Source organism: Haematobia irritans, chromosome 5, assembly GCF_050003625.1.
Source record: "Haematobia irritans isolate KBUSLIRL chromosome 5, ASM5000362v1, whole genome shotgun sequence".
In the NCBI taxonomy this organism is placed as follows: Eukaryota; Metazoa; Arthropoda; class Insecta; order Diptera; family Muscidae; genus Haematobia; species Haematobia irritans.
Genome location: NC_134401.1, coordinates 80,395,199 through 80,413,073, shown reverse-complemented (window position 1 = coordinate 80,413,073; position 17,875 = coordinate 80,395,199). Strand labels below are relative to the sequence as shown.

Below are 17,875 nucleotides of genomic sequence, written 5' to 3'. Positions count from 1 at the left end.
TTGGCGGCGTACAACTCCATGGCCTTTTTACCGTAATGGCAAGATGCCAAATCCGGCCAAAACAGTACGGAACAACCGTGTTTCTTCAGGAAAGGCGGCAGACGTTTATTCAAACACTCTTTCACGTAAATTTCTTGGTTGACGGTCCCGGAAGCTATGAAAATTCTGCTTTTCAAGCCACAGGTACAGATGGCTTGCCAAACCAGATATTTCTTTGCGAACTTTGATAGTTTTATGTGCTTGAAAATATCTGCTACCTTTCCCCTTCCTTTTGCCGTATAAAACTCCTGTCCCGGAAGCTGCTTGTAGTCGGCTTTGACGTAGGTTTCGTCGTCCATTACCACGCAGTCAAACTTCGTCAGCATCGTCGTGTACAGCCTCCGGGATCGCGCTTTGGCCGTCGTATTTTGTTTATCATCGCGATTTGGAGTCACTGCCTTCTTGTAAGTCGATAGTCCGGCTCGTTTTTTGGCTCGATGCATGGTTGTAGACGATACACCCAGCTTATTTGCGGCATCTCGGAGAGAGAGGTTAGGGTTTCGCTTGAAACTACCGGCAACTCTCTTTATCGTCTCAGCGGCTTCCGGTTTTCGATTTCCCCCCGTTCCAGACTTCCTGGCTGTCGACAAACGTTCCCCAAACACTTTAATTACATTTGTAACGGTTGATTTGGCAACTTTTAGCGATTTTGCCAGCTTTGCGTGCGAGTAGCTCGGATTTTCGTCATGCGCGAGCAAAATGTTGATACGCTGCTCTTCTTGCTTGGACGGCATTTTGACAACTGAAGAGTGAATTCCAAAATCAAAATAGGAGCAACATTCTACACACACACCTTCAAAATGAGGGGTGTTCAGGTTTTTCAAATACAAAATTGAAAGAAATACGTCAAGTTTATACTGACCAAATTTTTGCCGTATCACCCTTTAAGTACGTATCATAGCGCTAAAATAGTGATTTTTCACGCTAAAGGAAATAAAATTATTGTATTGTTGCTTAGAGCATTCCTTTTCAAGTTATTATATATCTTACCATAAAGTTATAATTTTATTCTTCTTTTGCACCATTTATACGTGGGTATTAAGTTCGAGTTTAAGGCCGGTACTATGTTCCCTTTTCTCGTTGAAATTTTCCCGATTACTTTATTAAAATAGCTTAATTTAAAGCAGACAATTTAACTTCATTGATAAGAACTTTCATTGTCGGCGACCGCTGTTCGAAACCAGTTTTCGGATTAACCGAATATGTATCCCATATTTTGTTTCACTATCCACTCACGGTTGTTATGTTGGAATCCAATTAACCGATTACTGGTGTCCGTTGCAAATTAGAAGCATATGCTATAATGTTGGACAATTTCCCCTCTTCTTATTCTATTCTAGAACATTCTTAACATCGTACTATGCCATTCAATTTACGCGTTGATTGAAAAACTTTAGGTATGGGTACTTCTTCTTCACCTTTAATACCCACGTAACCCCATATCTCCATTAATCACAAAACATTATTTTCAATTTCATATTTCTTTTTATTTCAATAATTAAAATTAAATCTAGAGGCTGTTAGGTTTTGATTTATTTGTTATCTCTTTCAATTTACATATTGTATTTATAGTTCTTCTTTCTTTACAAATTTCAAAACATTACTACAGTCTTTTGCTTTTCTCAATATTCCTATGCTCCAAATTTGTAAATAATCTTAAATTTTGGGGTTTTCATAATTCTCAGATTTTTCAAGGACTAAATAAATAAAATGAATTTCATTACTTCTTTCATTCTAATTTCTGTATAATAATACATTGAGTTGAGTGGTATAAAAAAACAATCTTAGCGACTAATGACTTTTGGAGTGACAATTGGTCGATATTTGATGTTGGAAATAAAGCATAAAGGTTAATTAACTTAATGTTGGTTTAAATGAGCATGTGCTGTTGTTTTTGTTTTCTAAATTGCTTTCATTTTCCACTCTTTGTTTTTGAAAGTAAAAAACCACTAACTAACATTACTCTATAAAATTTCTAGATTTTATAGTTAATGATTACAAATGATTTCTGAGCTATGAAACTAATATTTACAGATGTTTAATGAAGATTCCCTAATGAGTGACAATATATGCTATAAATTAATTGTAATATATAACTAATAGATGAGAGGTGCTAGTAGAATATTTATACATTTTTCAAAGATTTTTTGGTGAGCATGAAAAAACTATCATGGATTGCAGTTAAAAGATAAAAAACAAATCATTCCCAAAATTATCTTAAAATTACATTACAAGAGATTGTAAATATCTATAAAAAAAAAGAAATTAATACTAAGGTTCTTTCCTTTTTTACCGCTCTATATAAATAAAAAAAAAAACAAATAGCAAGAAATGTTACAATATAACAACGAAAAATACTATAATATTTATGTATGTGTATATCTAAAAGTTGAGATAAATCAGAGGATATTATCTGATGCAGAGATATTTCCTAATAATGTTCAACATTCTCTTTGTTAGGAACTAGTACCTCCTGAGGGGCAGGCACGAAGCAATGATGTATGTCAGTGTTTCCATAATTCTCTTTGAAAAACATTCTAGCCGTTGTTTATGGATAAACTTAACTTAGCATGAAAAATGATTTTGTTTTGTATGTTCATCAGTCTGTTGCATCGAAACATTCACACATTTCCTATGTGGAGACATGTATAAATGAAATTGATGTTCTCGCAAAAATGGAGTTTTATTACTAATTTGGTTGCTGTAGCATTTGCTATGAAATTTATGAAATTTCATCAATATAAACGGGGGCATGATTTGGCACGGCTTGATGGCCTTCTGGAATAGAACAAAATATAAAATTAGAAAAATATTTATGAATTTTATATTGACAAATAAAATAATTAAGACATGCATGAACTCAAAACATCGCGTAAAATACACATTAGAAAGATAAGTGACTACCATAAGAAATCGTACACAATAATAGGCAATCCATAGGACAATAAAAGCACCGATTACATATAATTGTTGAATCAAACTAGCAATTTGGCTTCATTTAACATTCGCCCATTTCTCTAATACTATTATATGGCCCCATCCAAAGTGGGCCAAAGCTTTCAGACAAGACCCAAATACCACATAAGCTTTGAAGCACACCACAATTTCACCAACATAAGTAAGAGTGAATAAACCATTGACAAAGAAATTTTTGGTGTTAGGTCTCGACTGTGTAGAATCCATCTGCTTTGTAGCTCCCTGCTGCCTTGTGTTAAAAAAAAAAAAAAAACTGAAAATATTGTTTTCCAATAAATACCCAAATTTTATATCCGAATTTTCTCTTTTAAACTGTTTTGAAATTCTATTTCGAATAACCGGAAATACTTTGATTCAATTTTCACTATGAAATTCGGTGAATATGGAAAGTAAAACACCAAGATTATGGAATTAATTTATATTCACTTTGTAGAGAATGTGGGAAAATGGACATATAAACGGTCGTTTTGACCAACATCCAAAGTCTATTAGTCAATTTGACTTCATATTCAAAAAATGCAAAAGTCAATTTTGCCAAAAATTGACATCGACTTTAAAAAAAGTCTCAGTTGACTTTCGACGTATTCCTCCCTATACAATATCAGCAGATTTTTGAAGCCAACACGATATTTTCAGCCCGACTGAAGTGATGCCTCTTCGTGTAATTTTCGTTCACCTAGAGACAAATCGTTATTGATATCTCGACGACAAGAGTCTCTAGAATCACAACTATTTATTTCAGTTTTATTCCACACGAACGAAACGTCTAATGTCGATTTTGGGTTTCGCGAACAGACAGTAAAAATACTGGAATTCCTAATAGGGAATATAACATATGGATTAAAATTGCCGACTTCACTTGTGCAGAGTATTTTAAGCAAGTACGGTTGGAAATTAGGGGGGGTTAACAATTGCAAAGGCTCGATTTATATCGTTTTTAAATTTGTAATTAAAGCATGCTTTTTCGGATTTTGGCTTTAAAATACTTTAAATTATGTTTTTGTTAGTACACTCTTCAAAAATCCCGTGGGAATAATCGTTAGTCAATGGTCGAAACAAAATAGGTATAAACGCAATCTCATCATTTCAATCGGAACCCACCTAATAAAAAGTTTGTGCTTTTATTTCTAATTGTACCAAACATTTTTTTGGATATACTTTTGTAATTTCAATGTTATTCAAAAACTAGACGAATCATTCGCTTCATCAATTTTATTACAGTCGGATATGATGTCTGTGAGTTCGAAAACTAGAGAAAAAATTTTGTAATTTATATAAAACAAAAAATCCAATCTAAAAGTATTACAAATTCATAAGTAATTTGGGACCAATATAAAATTGTCAAATTTCAACACATTTAACTGTAAAATGGCCAATAATCAAAGACCTTATGAATTTGTATATAGGCAAAGAATAAATAGTAGAACTTACCACGAATGGCTTGACTAGCTTTATTTTTATCACTAATGATAAAGGCAGCAGTTATCAAAAAGAATATACCACCCAAAACCTCAACAAAGCTGGTTGAGAATAGAGCATATTGTAAAGCTTCAAACTTTGTTAAGTCAGTATCCTGTGAAATTAAAATTATATTTAATAAAATTGTGTGTGGAAATATTGTTTATATCTGTACCTCATGCGGACTAAACGCTTGCATTGTCATTGGTGTACTTGTTACAATTCCTGTTGAATTTGATTCAATAGGCATTACTGTTGTCGCATTGACAATTGCGGAATTTGCAGCTTCTACAACGGTCAGAGATAAGCTTTGGAGAGCGCCGCTGCTAACAAATTCCGTAACTCGATGGGCAGTTGATCGCAGATGTTTTTTTATTGCTTCTGATAGCTGAAATTAACATTTTATTAGAAAATAAACCAAATTTGTCGACCACAAATACACTTGAGAAGTGTTGCGCATTCAAATGTTTGTGCTTATTGAGATTACTTACCACTCCCACTAAGTAGGGGCTTCCAGCGTCTCCTAACGCATGTGATATCAAAATCTGGAACGCTTCGGCTGTTGATCTACGTGTAGGTACTACCACATACTGAAATTGATTAGAATAATAATTAATATCATTTACATCAAGCAATTTAACACATAAACACGGTCCCAAACTAAAAATAAGATTTAGAACATTAGCCACGACATGCACCCAAAACCAACGCAAACAATTAAGAACAAATAATTATAGTGTATAAAGTGCCTAAGAGATGGAGCCACTTAAATAATACTAGAAAAACCATTCTCCCCCACGAATTTCGCAATTTCATCGAGAAGAGAATAGATGTCGCCACATTCTTGAAACCGTTATATTCCTTCTCTCACATGAACTGTATTAGCGTACAGTACTTGCTAAATATGTACTGTACACACTAATCGAATATAAATAGTCGAGCATTTAGCATACTTTTAGGCGTTTTGGTGTAGCCAATAAAATTCCATATGAGAGAAGTATTTATCATAAAAATTTTCGTAAGGTTGCAGTCTTTAAAAGCAATAGCCAATATAAATGATTTGATTTGTTATCTTTATGAACCACCACATATACATTTGGCTTCAAAGAATATGAATTGTTACCAATTGCTGTTGTTGCTCTCCATCTCATTTATACATACAATGCAAGTGTTCATTTTGTAAAATAATATAATGTGTTGTTTACTACAGATTTTTGTTTACTGTTATAATAACAACAAAATCTACAAAGTACATAAACAAACAAAACGGCACAGAGAACAATAGAAAATAGAATACTAGTTCTGGTGTTGGTTCAATTTTGCGAAAAAAAAATATGAAAATAAATCAGGAAATGCGCCAAAAAAAACTAATTATTTGAATCAAATATGAATAAGTTTTTTTTTTTTGATCCTCACACCTGACCAATACCAATGTTAAAAATATCAAAAATAATGTATATTGAAGTTTAATTTGAATATGTTTACATAAAAAATAAATGTCATGCTAAATTTAAATTAAATTCATCACCGTATGTTGGTAAGGTGACATAAGGAATTTCCAAATTGCAGTAAAGGAAACAAGGTACTGAATGATATAAAGGGTGATTCTTTTGAGGTTAGGATTTTCATGCATTAGTATTTGACAGATCACGTGGGATTTCAGACATGGTGTCAAAGAGAAAGATGCTCAGTATGCTTTGACATTTCATCATGAATAGACTTACTAACGAGCCACAACGTCGAATTTTCAGAGAATGGGCCCTAGAAAAGTTGGCAGAAAATCCGCTTTTTTATCGACAAATTTTGTTCAGCGATGAGGCTCATTTCTGGTTGAATGGCTACGTAAATAAGCAAAATTGCCGCATTTGGAGTGAAGAGCAACCAGAAGCCGTTCAAGAACTGTCCATGCATCCCGAAAAATGCACTGTTTGGTGTGGTTTGTACGCTGGTGGAATCATTGGACCGTATTTTTTCAAAGATGCTGTTGGACGCAACGTTACGGTGAATGGCGATCGCTATCGTTCGATGCTAACAAACTTTTTGTTGCCAAAAATGGAAGAACTGAACTTGGTTGACATGTGGTTTCAACAAGATGGCGCTACATGCCACACAGCTCGCGATTCTATGGCCATTTTGAGGGAAAACTTCGGAGAACAATTCATCTCAAGAAATGGACCGGTAAGTTGGCCACCAAGATCATGCGATTTGACGCCTTTAGACTATTTTTTGTGGGGCTACGTCAAGTCTAAAGTCTACAGAAATAAGCCAGCAACTATTCCAGCTTTGGAAGACAACATTTCCGAAGAAATTCGGGCTATTCCGGCCGAAATGCTCGAAAAAGTTGCCCAAAATTGGACTTTCCGAATGGACCACCTAAGACGCAGCCGCGGTCAACATTTAAATGAAATTATCTTCAAAAAGTAAATGTCATGGACCAATCTAACGTTTCAAATAAAGAACCGATGAGATTTTGCAAATTTTATGCGTTTTTTTTTTAAAAAAAAGTTATCAAGCTCTTAACAAATCACCCTTTATATGTCTCTGGCTCATGTTCCTCGGAACTATCTCTTGGGTGGAGGAGTTGTTAGTTTCCTACCGACCGCGTCCTTAGGCGGATAGTCATGTCTACCCCTTCACGTATATTTTAACAAAGTAATAAAAACGTTCAAGAATTTATTTAGACCCGTTCGAAAAGAAATTAAGTAATCATCGAAACTATGGAATTTGTAATCCTTGATTTAGCAATTATGGCTTCCGGGTAGAAGATAGAACATTTATTACGATTCAATATCCAAACAAGTTTGCACACATGCATGGAATTAATTGAGCTGCCGTTGGAGGGCTAAAATGAATTGGTCTTTTATATTTGCTACACATTTCATCATCCTTTAATAAATGATAATATTCATTTATTCAAGTGCAATTTTTGAGGGATGATTTGGACCCCACTTCCTCACATTTCCTTTTTATCCCCCCCTGCTGTTCAGACACTCCATCCTATAAAAATGTGTAAAAACCTGTTTGTGGTGTTTTGTCCTTGGGGAGTAGCCACTTTTATACCAGAGTAAATATTTTAATAAATCGCAATATAACACTTGGGGGTGTGTTCCCTTGATGAAATGAGTATTCGGAAACATTACAGTCTTTGGGTGGGGAGGATAAAAGAATTTAAAATATTATAATACGTTTAACCTGGTATATACTGGTGACGTCGCATATAATGCATAATTTTCACAATTACAAGGAGGGTGTGTGCCGCCTGTTATACAAACAATTTTGTGCAATAAGCTTTCACCTTTTTTGTGGAAATGATTTGTGTGTTTTTGAGTGTAATTGTGCAAAGAATACTTATTTATAAATTGAGAATTTGCTATTTATTGTGTGGGAGGAAGGTAAATATATAACCGTATGTTAGCATGTGCAATAGAATGTGGAAAGAAATATTAATCAAAAATTACCAACACCAGAGAAAAGAAAAAAAAACAATAGAACACTTAAGAAGCATTGATCTATAAAATCAATGATTATCTTTGAGAGATAGTATGATGTCAATATGCAAATATGATTAAATCTCAAATTACAGGGAAATTTTAACTGTCTAAATAAACCCATACAATAGAATTATCATGTATGTAAATAAAATTTAAAATGTGATTGTGTTTGTAGAGAAAGTGAAACAATTATCCATGAGGTGTTCATTACTATAACATACATACATCCAATTTACTACATTTATCTATGAGGGTTAATTATTATAACAGTAAATATTAATCGCAAATCATAAACAACATTTACATCAAAATTTACAAAATGATCTAGTAGACAAGGTTGAAAAATATTACAAATATTCAGATATCTTACCAGTAACATATCAGCAACAATTGCCCAATTCATATTCAATGACAATTGACCCAAAAATATTAAAATATATGTGGATATGGTATTTTGGGACACAATAATCATAGCTAACGTCATTAGAGGTACACTGATTATTAATCCAAAGGCGCAGATCAATGGATCCGCAGTTGGAAATTTTTTAACCAATTTGGTAGATAAAATGGAACCCATAGGCACACCAATTATGCCAGCAATCATAGTAATGGCGCCAAATTTCAGAGACACACTGTTTTCAAGAACAACAATTTAACGAACGCCATGGAATAGTAGTGGAAGAGGAAAGAAAAATAAAGATACAAAATGTTTAATATAATTTTGAAAATAGAAACGTATTCTCAGTTAAAAAACAAAACTCTTTTAGCGTTCGTACAAGTAGTTTTCGAAAACTCCGATGATGGCATTTGTTGGTGGCAAGAAGCAGTGGCTAAAAACTTCTTAGAAATCTAAACATATTCCGTATTCTATTCAAAGTCTTACCAATAAAATATCTGCAACAATCGACCAGCATAGGTTCAAAGCCAGTTGGGCGCCAAATATGAAAAAGAAACACCATGCCCCACTTGTTTGCGAGAGTACCAGTGCCACAAAAACCATGGGGGCGGAACTCAGTAAGCCAGCAGCACATATATGTGGATCACAGTTCTCGTAATTGGGTCTCAGACGGGTCGCCATGATTGAACCCAGAGGCACACCAATCAGGCCAGCAATCATGGTAATCACTCCAAACTTGTACGATACGCTAATTACACAAAATGTTGTTATATTGTGTGATTGTCACACAATTTTTGACAATAAAGACTGTTTCTGATAGTTGCTCGTTGTGTGCGAATACTTACTCATTTTGGGTGATATTTTCATTGCCAGGTTGCATCTTCAATCCCAAATAGATGAATTTTGGTCCCCACCATGCTAGAGCTCCAGCTACAAAGGCAACACAAGTGAAACCAGCAGTAGAAAGCATAAAAGAGCGGTTCTTAACCAAATATTTGACGTCTTCTGTGTATGTAGTGTTGGCGAGATTATGGGAGCCTTCACTTTCACCACGTTCGGGATCCTTAGTTAGCATAATTAATGCCACAGCCGCTATACCCAAAATAGGTGTAACACGTAATGCCCAACGCCAATCTCCAGCAAAGTTGGCTGTTTCAGAACCAACAATGTAACTGTAAATAAAATTAAAAAAAAATTAATGCTGCTAATTTGCAAATATAAAACAAATAAAAATAAGGAAACATTCTTTTGAATTACTAAATAATTAAAAATATAAAATAACTTATTTTGAATTACTAAATTGTTGGAATTGCCAATAACAAGCAGTTGAAACTGTTTTCGGAAATATTGGAGAAAGTATTTAAAAGATAGAATATGTGAAGTTTGTATATTAGAAGCAATTATCTGTTCCTGTGAAGATTCATTATGGAGATGTTCGTCTGTATTTCATTCAACAATTCAAATCCTGTTCGAAAGTACATTTACAAACTGTCTGACTTAGTATCACATTTATTTATTTATTTGAATATTTGCCAATAAATAACAATTAAGGTTATTGCATTTTAAATTTGCTGTGATAAGTAAGCTACATTTCCTCTTAATATATCGAACCATTTACCATAAAACATTACCCCACGTTCCAATGTCCACTTAGTTACATTGATATTTTTATGCTATGCCTAAAATTATATATACATACGGACAAATGCAATTAAATTTTAATTCAGGTTAAAAGTTCAATATCAATTTAAAAACAAAAATATCATAACTGAGTACATTTATTCAGGTTGATGGGCTGAAAATGTCAATTGATTTATCTCTTCGTGATTCAATTATGACTCTAGAAATTATCAACCAACAAAATTAAATAGAATTGATGGATGTTTAGAAGAATACGTTGATCATCATACGTATACACATAGGTACAATGGGGGTCAAATGGTTGGTTGGTTAAATTACTTTGCCATTGTGAAGTTTTAAGAAAATTGAATGACATCCAATTGAATGCGAACATACGATATCTGAACATATTTTCTCATCATGTTTACATATACAACAGATACAACAGTTTTCTTCTTCGATTTAATTAAAGTTATCAAATGATTAAAAAACATTTCATTTTTTTTGTTCACACGTGGTGATCTTGAACTTGATGAGCATTTGGCAAATTAACATTATTTCATTAAATCGAACCACACAATATACACAGATTCAAGTAAATATATAAATACATGCATATACAAATGGCATCGCACTCACCCGAAACCAGAACCAACTGGTATGGCGAAATAAAATACTGCCAACATTTTAGAACGAAGGTCATGCACAAACAAATCCGATATAATTGTAGGGGCAATGGTACTATAAGAGGCCTCTCCCACTCCCACTAAAGCACGGAATGTCATAAACCAGCCAGCATCTTTCATAAATGAACCCAGCAGTGTTGTTGTGGACCACAATAATACACCAATGGCCATAATCCAACGCCTTGAATATCGATCACCCATGTACCCAAAAATTGGCGCACACACCATATAAGATATGACAAAAACGGTTTGCAATAGGCCCGCGTGATCGTCCGGCATTTGGAAATCTGTTTGTATAGCATCCAGAACACCTGAAATATAAATGAAGACCAAACAATTATTAACATTGATTTTGAATTTTGTGATTATAGAACCCATATTGAAATTAAATCTAAGCAAATAAATATTATTCATTTGTGTAACATACATACATATATATATATTTATAATAAATTCTGTTTTCTTTATTCCTATTGTTTATATTTATATCAAAAGCTGATTACCAAAACAATACCGCCCTCGTTGCAGTCGGGTCTACGGCCCGGGGCGGACACAGGGTTTTCAACCCTGTCCAAGGACTGCAAACCCCCATTTGGAGTATGCTTATTTCCCGAAAAACTCGAAAATACCAACTCCAAAGGGCTACAACAACAACAACAACCAAAACAATATGAAATATTCCATTCCTTGGTAAAACAAACTATAGAAAAGTATGCAATACAAGCATGAAAACACCGAATTTTCACTTTAAATATGCAAGTAACATTGACATCCATTGAAGCATTGTCCCTCAGAAATTAAGTATGTATTCGGCAAATGCGGATTACAGAATTATTTATAGTATTTGTGATAGTGGAAATAAATGTAATCTTTCAATTATATGCCCTTTAAATAAAAAAAGTTATTTATACGAATATAGCTTCATTTTTTTAATTTAATTTTTAAGCTGTGATACTTATGTAGAACCAAGTGTCCGGACGACTTTTTGGTCAAAATGTTGGACCCCTGTATTTCTTTTAATCAATTTCTTTGTCCTATATTTTTCATTATTAAATTGTATATATAAAACATTTTATTTTATAGCTTATTGAAATTTCTTTGACTTTTAGTTTTCCATGATTAGCTTGAGGAGGTGTAAAGGAAATATCTGTTCAGTGTATCTGTTACTTAAACATACACTGGCCACAGTTACCATGATCCCAAACATTGTTCGCCAACAAAATTGCAGTATTTTACAACAAATAATAATGCTAATATACAACAAATTCAATATTTAATCAATGTTCAGGATATTGGAATTTTAATTTGCAACAAATATTAGCATGTACTATTTACCATTAACCTATTCAAGATCAAAGACGTCAATGCAATTTTGTTTTGTTTTGATAATTACATGGAGTGCGAATTTTTATATGAACAGACGCAAAATATTCATTTCTGCTAATTTGTGTATATGCTAACGCAAGGTCTTTTGCTGGAATTTAACAAATATTATGAATTGAATGGAATATATGGAAGCTTTTTTTTAGCAACGCGATTGAAGAATAAGAATGGTATATGAAATACGTAGGGACAATGAAATTGTCTGTTCGGTTTATATTCTTAATTAAAATTAAAAATCAAGGATTTGCAAGTTAGGAAACAAATTATTTGTTTCTGTTATCTTTGTGTTTTAGTGTTATCTAAGTATAGAATACAAGTGATACTAGATACTGCAGATACTCGCACAACTGGTTAATATAATAACTCAAGTTCGTAAATTTAACAGTTTCAGTACGGCGGGGCACCTTTCGCTGATAAATATTAGTAAAACGTTTTTGAGATTTAAATTTAAAACAACAGGGCTAAAAATTGTTCATGGAAATAAGATTTAAGATTTAGTTGCACTATTGACCATCAATGATAGATTTTCAAAACAATATGTACCATAGAAAATTATTTTCTAAGTGAAATTGCTTCAATGATAATTTCAATTATCAACGTGTTTTAAAAAATATTGAGTTACTAAATACTAAATATTGAATTTAAAAATAATTGAATAAATTTTTTTTTATCGATAACATAGTGATATTTCTTCCTGTGTATGTAAAAACTATCTAAAAATGCTTGGATCTAATAAGAGGTCATATCTGACTACATCTAGCTACTTTGAACAGAGCAAATTAGTGATATAGAATTAAATATATGCGTTGTGTCCAAATCTTTTTTTAGGTATATTGGTATTCTAATTGATATTCTAATTATTTTTACATTGTTTTTATTTATTTATTTATTTATTAAACTTATAGTAAATATAAGAATAATAGAGAATAAGAGAGAATAATTAGCTACTTAGGCTATCAGCTAAATGCATTGTTTTATAGAAGGTGAATGTTAAAGTTTTGAAATTTTAATTGAAGTTCTTGGCTCGTGTAATAAAACCTCAATTTGCAACAAACTTTAACGCAAAACTACAAGCGAAAATGCGCTGCAAATGTGTGGTTGTATTTTACTGAAATATAAACAGAACGAACAAAAACAGAAGACACGTAATTGGAACTAAAGAAAAAGAAACCATCACACCACCACAAATTATTGCAAACAGCTAACATATTTAGCCAAAAACAGAAAAATCAAAAATTCAATCGCTTCGCTTAGTTCGTCGTGGACAGACATTGTTTCGAGTATTGCATATGAAATTGCCTAATCAGCTGGTGGTGGTTAGGCACAGAACAGAAAATGAAAACGTATAATAACGAAGCATTTGTAGTGCATAAAAAGCTTTTCATATTATTTTGCAAAAGGCACGTTGTTTTGATATGGTCAAAACCAAAAGATAGCAGCAAGTAACATATATGCCATTTTGCCGTTGTTTAGTACGGCAATGTTACCAGATGTGTGGCTCTGCGAAATGATGAATTATTTAAAAAAGACTTAAGTGGTACATGTACTGAGTGTCTAGCTTTATCGTCAATTTTCAGGCCATACTCGAAAAATCGCCATAAACTTCTTGACAACTATTAGATACTATTACATATTTTATTTGTATGAAAACTAATGATTGCAATATTGATGTACAGTAACAATAGGTTATGAGGTCAACATTTTTTTTCAACTCGATCCATAAGCCATAAAAAAGCCACATTTTTGCAATGGCGACTTTAGAAGCAGAGCCCTCCTAGAGTTTGTTTACAATGGAATTGTGCCTTGTCTATAGTATCAGCTTTGAAAGTCGCTCGTCTTTTTGACAAATTAAGCTTCGGCAAAATCAACCGCAAACCACAATGTTGATAAATTATTTACAATTGTAGTAATACCTCATCAACTCACATACATTAATTAAAAAATTACAATATCTTGCTGTGTGTGAAACTGTCGATTCCTGATTTTATTACTAAATTAATTGATCCAATTAATTTTTTAATTGAAATTGCTTCAATCACCAATTAATTAAAAATGAAAAATCAACTCTGATAATTTGCTACCATTTTGTGTTTTGGACATATTTTGTCGTAGTGGTATAAAACAATAAGCAATACAACATGAAATTCGTGGGCTCAAATAGAAGTGATTTCAATTCGACAAAATTTTGCAAAATTTTTCCGAACCTGTTTGCCAAAACAGTCCTGTAAGAATCTGTTAAGAATAATAAAAAATCTGGCAACTACGTTGACAGATAAATCATTTCGACGCTTCATAAAGAATTAGGAAACTTCGGAATGCATCAAACCATAAGCAAATATTTTAGATTCCGTAAATGGCTAAGTGACGATGACGTACTTTCAAACAACAAATGGATTAGAGAAGGGGATCAGTGACAGCAACCAAACGAGATGTTGGTTATTTGCTCACAATGGATGGTTGATTCATTGAATATCGAATGATGATGTTGTTTGGCATTATTTTTATTGCGATGAGCACTTCTGGTCCAATGTACCAGTTGTGTGTCGTTGTATTTCCTACAGCTACCACTGCTGTGGGGTGCTGCTTCGTTTGATTTTCAATGAAAACATTTTATCATACGATATTTTTCCACCAATCAGAGCTCGATGCGTTCGCCAAAAATGACGTAACGACAAACGACCGACGTACGATGTGTACGTAGTCAGAGTCTTATTAACCGAATGTCAGTAGAAAGCCAACATAGTAAAATAAACTATGGAATCGTGTGTGCACAAAACTTGCTCAGTCAGCACTTCAGTTACCCGCATTCAGGCCTTCGTCTTACAGCTTATGCTTTCGTCCCAAAGGCGATAAAGAGCCGTTGCTGGGAAGTGTGAATAGGAAACGATTGAGAGAAACGAGAAAGAGTGGATAAAATACAAAACAGTAAGAGAAGAACGAGTATTATAAACAAACGTGGCTATGACACTGAATGAAGGCTTGGCTATTGAATGTATGCGAAGTTAACGCCAAAATATATTCGTATGGATGATTGTATCAATGTACGTCTTTTTTACTTTGAAAATATATTGCCAACGTTGCAAAACCTACACTTTTGGGAATTTTCTGTGAAGACCTTGTCTCCAAGAAAGAGAAGTGAGAGCAGTGATCATATTTACACGTCAAAAGCTATTTAAAGAACACAATGAAACATCAGCTAGGCTCTTGCAGGCGCTCAGCAGTGGTGACGGTTTTTTTAAATGCCGGCATGAAATATAATCAACTTTTAGCTTTATAAACCAGTTGATGGCCTAGCAATATCTTACCATGGTCTCTACCAGACATGGTGACAGACACAAAGATACTATTTATGTGCATATATAATTGCAACAACAATGGCTTCGGAAAGCAGGTTCAAATATTTGGCACAAACTACAACCAAAAAATTGACATGGGTTTACTTGTTTGAGAGTTATACTACATTTTCTAGAAATTTCAATGGTTTTGACTTTTTTGTTTTAATTCCAAATATACCGCAAATATGCTGTAGTGGATTCTATAAATATTTAGAGAAAGCGTTAATAAAAACAAAACACTAATCCATATACATTGTTAAACGTCCACTATAGCTTCCTATTTACATAGATTTACACATTTAAACTATTCCAACATTCGACTTATTTGTGGAATAATTAAATGACGTAAAGTTTATTTAATTAAAATATTTTAATTGAATTAAGTAACTGTTTTATTATTATATGTCATCAAGTGTTTGTTAATTTTTTGTTTTGTATAACAAAATAAACACCTATTTGTTGATGAAAACGTAATATTGAAGCGCAATAGATAAGTTGTAGACAAATAAAAATACAGATGCAATTGTTTGTAAACAGTTGGTTTACATTATCATAACATACTCGTACTCGTTGGAATATTATGTCACCTTTTTCTTCACTTGCTTGCTAATGTTAAATTTTAGTGATAAGCTGTATATAATAATATTTTAAAATTACTAGATGGGTTTTACTCAGTTGAAATAAAAAAAACCTTTTTCTTCACCTCTTAATCAATGATATTTTTGGAAAATTTGATCTCGTGATGTGATCGGTGCTTCAAAAAATAATCGAGTTTATGTTTCAATTTCTAGATTTGTCTCGTATCATAATGCTTTGAAGCGGACACGTGTGCCGCCTGAAAATATACAAATATATTAAAAGAAAATTTCTATAGTAGGTAAATTGGGCTGTTCCCCTGAACTATCAATATCAAGGAATATTTTTTATTGAATGTAGATGGGCAGACTTCTCATGTATGTGTGAATTGATAAAAATGAATTGACCCCGGTTTTCATGAACGTCGGTTAGTTAGACTGTTCTAAGGATATGTCTGTCATCCTGCCTATATATTCATATGCGAGCTTAAGCCTAGAGAAAACAATTTTGTTGCCAATAACCTTTTTAGCAACACTCAACGGCAACGGGCTGATTGTGGTTAAAATTTTTTCTCTAAAAATCTTTTGACATTATTAAAAGAATTCAATTCAAGAAATTGACCTCAATAAATGAGAATATGAAAACATTAGGAAATTATAAACCAAAAGTGCAACTTTACTTATATGCATATCACGAGAAAGCGAATAATAACTCATATTTACTAAATCCATACCATAAGTCCGTAGTACTAAATTTTAGTCCTAGAATGATATGCTTGGGATAATTGGGAAATAACTGGAATTGTAAACGAGTTTCAAATAAAATATAAAATAAAGCAGTCTTTAATAAGCTCTTCACAGTAATGTTAACGTTTGATTTAGCATTCTGCAATCGAAATATTCAAATGAGTATCCCTTTTCTACAAGTTTTAGTTGAAGATTTTCTTAGCAATAACCAGCTCCTCTTTGTACTCCTTATGAAAATATATTTTCATATGTGAGACCGAACGGTGTGACTCTCTTTGAAACCACTTATAGAAGCTTTGATCGACTCAGAAAATCATCATAATTACTCAGAGGAGATTAACCACTACCGAAAAGCATTTTGGTCTTCGGTTGAAACTCAGATAGATCCCGTAATAAATTAATTTCGTTGAACAACGATAACTAACCCGGAATGAACCATTAGATTAACCACATACAAATTTGTGTTATTTTCCCTACATCATTTTACAAAATACGATTAGGATATTTTGCATTCTTGCAGTAAGTGGTATAATGAGTAGTGGCAATGTGTATGCCGGCATACACAACAGAAAAGAGCGACCAAAATGCGCTACTCAGACATGTTAAATCGGAACGAATGAATAGGGTGCAAGTAAAAAATATCCTAAAATCGATACAAACGCGGTCATTGGCATATAACATGCAACTGAAATAAAATAATATAAGCAAATCAATTTGTCTAAAATACTTTCGACGAAATTAAACTGCTAGTGATTTTTAAGCCATTATTATTGAAAAATATCACATATCAGCTATATTTGATAAAACTAAATGTATTTTGATCCAAAATAGCCTTAACCTAAACTGCCAAAAAGTAGCAGTTCAATGTAATCGCCCACGTTTTATAAAACTAAATTGGCGTGTCATTAATCAACTTAAAAAGGAGGACAAATCACCATAAATGGATCATATGTAAGCGAAGTAGAAAACCATATTGCACAATGGTGAAAAAAATATATATATATAAATAAATAAAACTGCCAGCTAAAAGATTTGCCTGAGTGTAGTTCTAAATCATACTTACGAAATCACTGACCTCGACAAATGACATATTTATCTGATAACAAATCTTTGCGAACTCGTCTAACAATAAACGGGAGGTAGTAGATAACTATTCAATGGTGATAGT

General features: G+C 32.9%; 1 protein-coding gene across 5 annotated transcripts in view; it reads right to left on the bottom strand.

Moving 5' to 3' along the window:
• Positions 1-1,501: 1,501 nt before the first annotated feature.
• Positions 1,502-17,875, bottom strand: part of spin (lysolipid transporter protein spinster) — a 28,576-nt gene continuing 12,202 nt past the window's right edge. Inside the window, exons 2-9 of one of the 5 annotated variants that reach the window (XR_012723716.1) lie at positions 10,621-10,978; positions 9,207-9,533; positions 8,848-9,109; positions 4,965-5,063; positions 4,649-4,861; positions 4,447-4,588; positions 4,117-4,264; positions 1,502-2,817 (exon numbers count right to left, since the gene is read on the bottom strand). Coding sequence is in view for 2 of the 5 variants with exons in the window: in XM_075313383.1 (XP_075169498.1) it covers positions 2,762-2,817; positions 4,447-4,588; positions 4,649-4,861; positions 4,965-5,063; positions 8,335-8,596; positions 9,207-9,533; positions 10,621-10,978 (1,457 nt within the window). In the remaining 3 variants the exon portion in view is untranslated. Of the gene's footprint in view, positions 2,818-4,116; positions 4,265-4,446; positions 4,589-4,648; positions 4,862-4,964; positions 5,064-8,334; positions 8,597-8,847; positions 9,110-9,206; positions 9,534-10,620; positions 10,979-17,875 lie in introns of all 5 variants that reach the window. The other 4 variants (XR_012723714.1, XR_012723715.1, XM_075313384.1 and 1 more) reach the window with 4 other exon arrangements.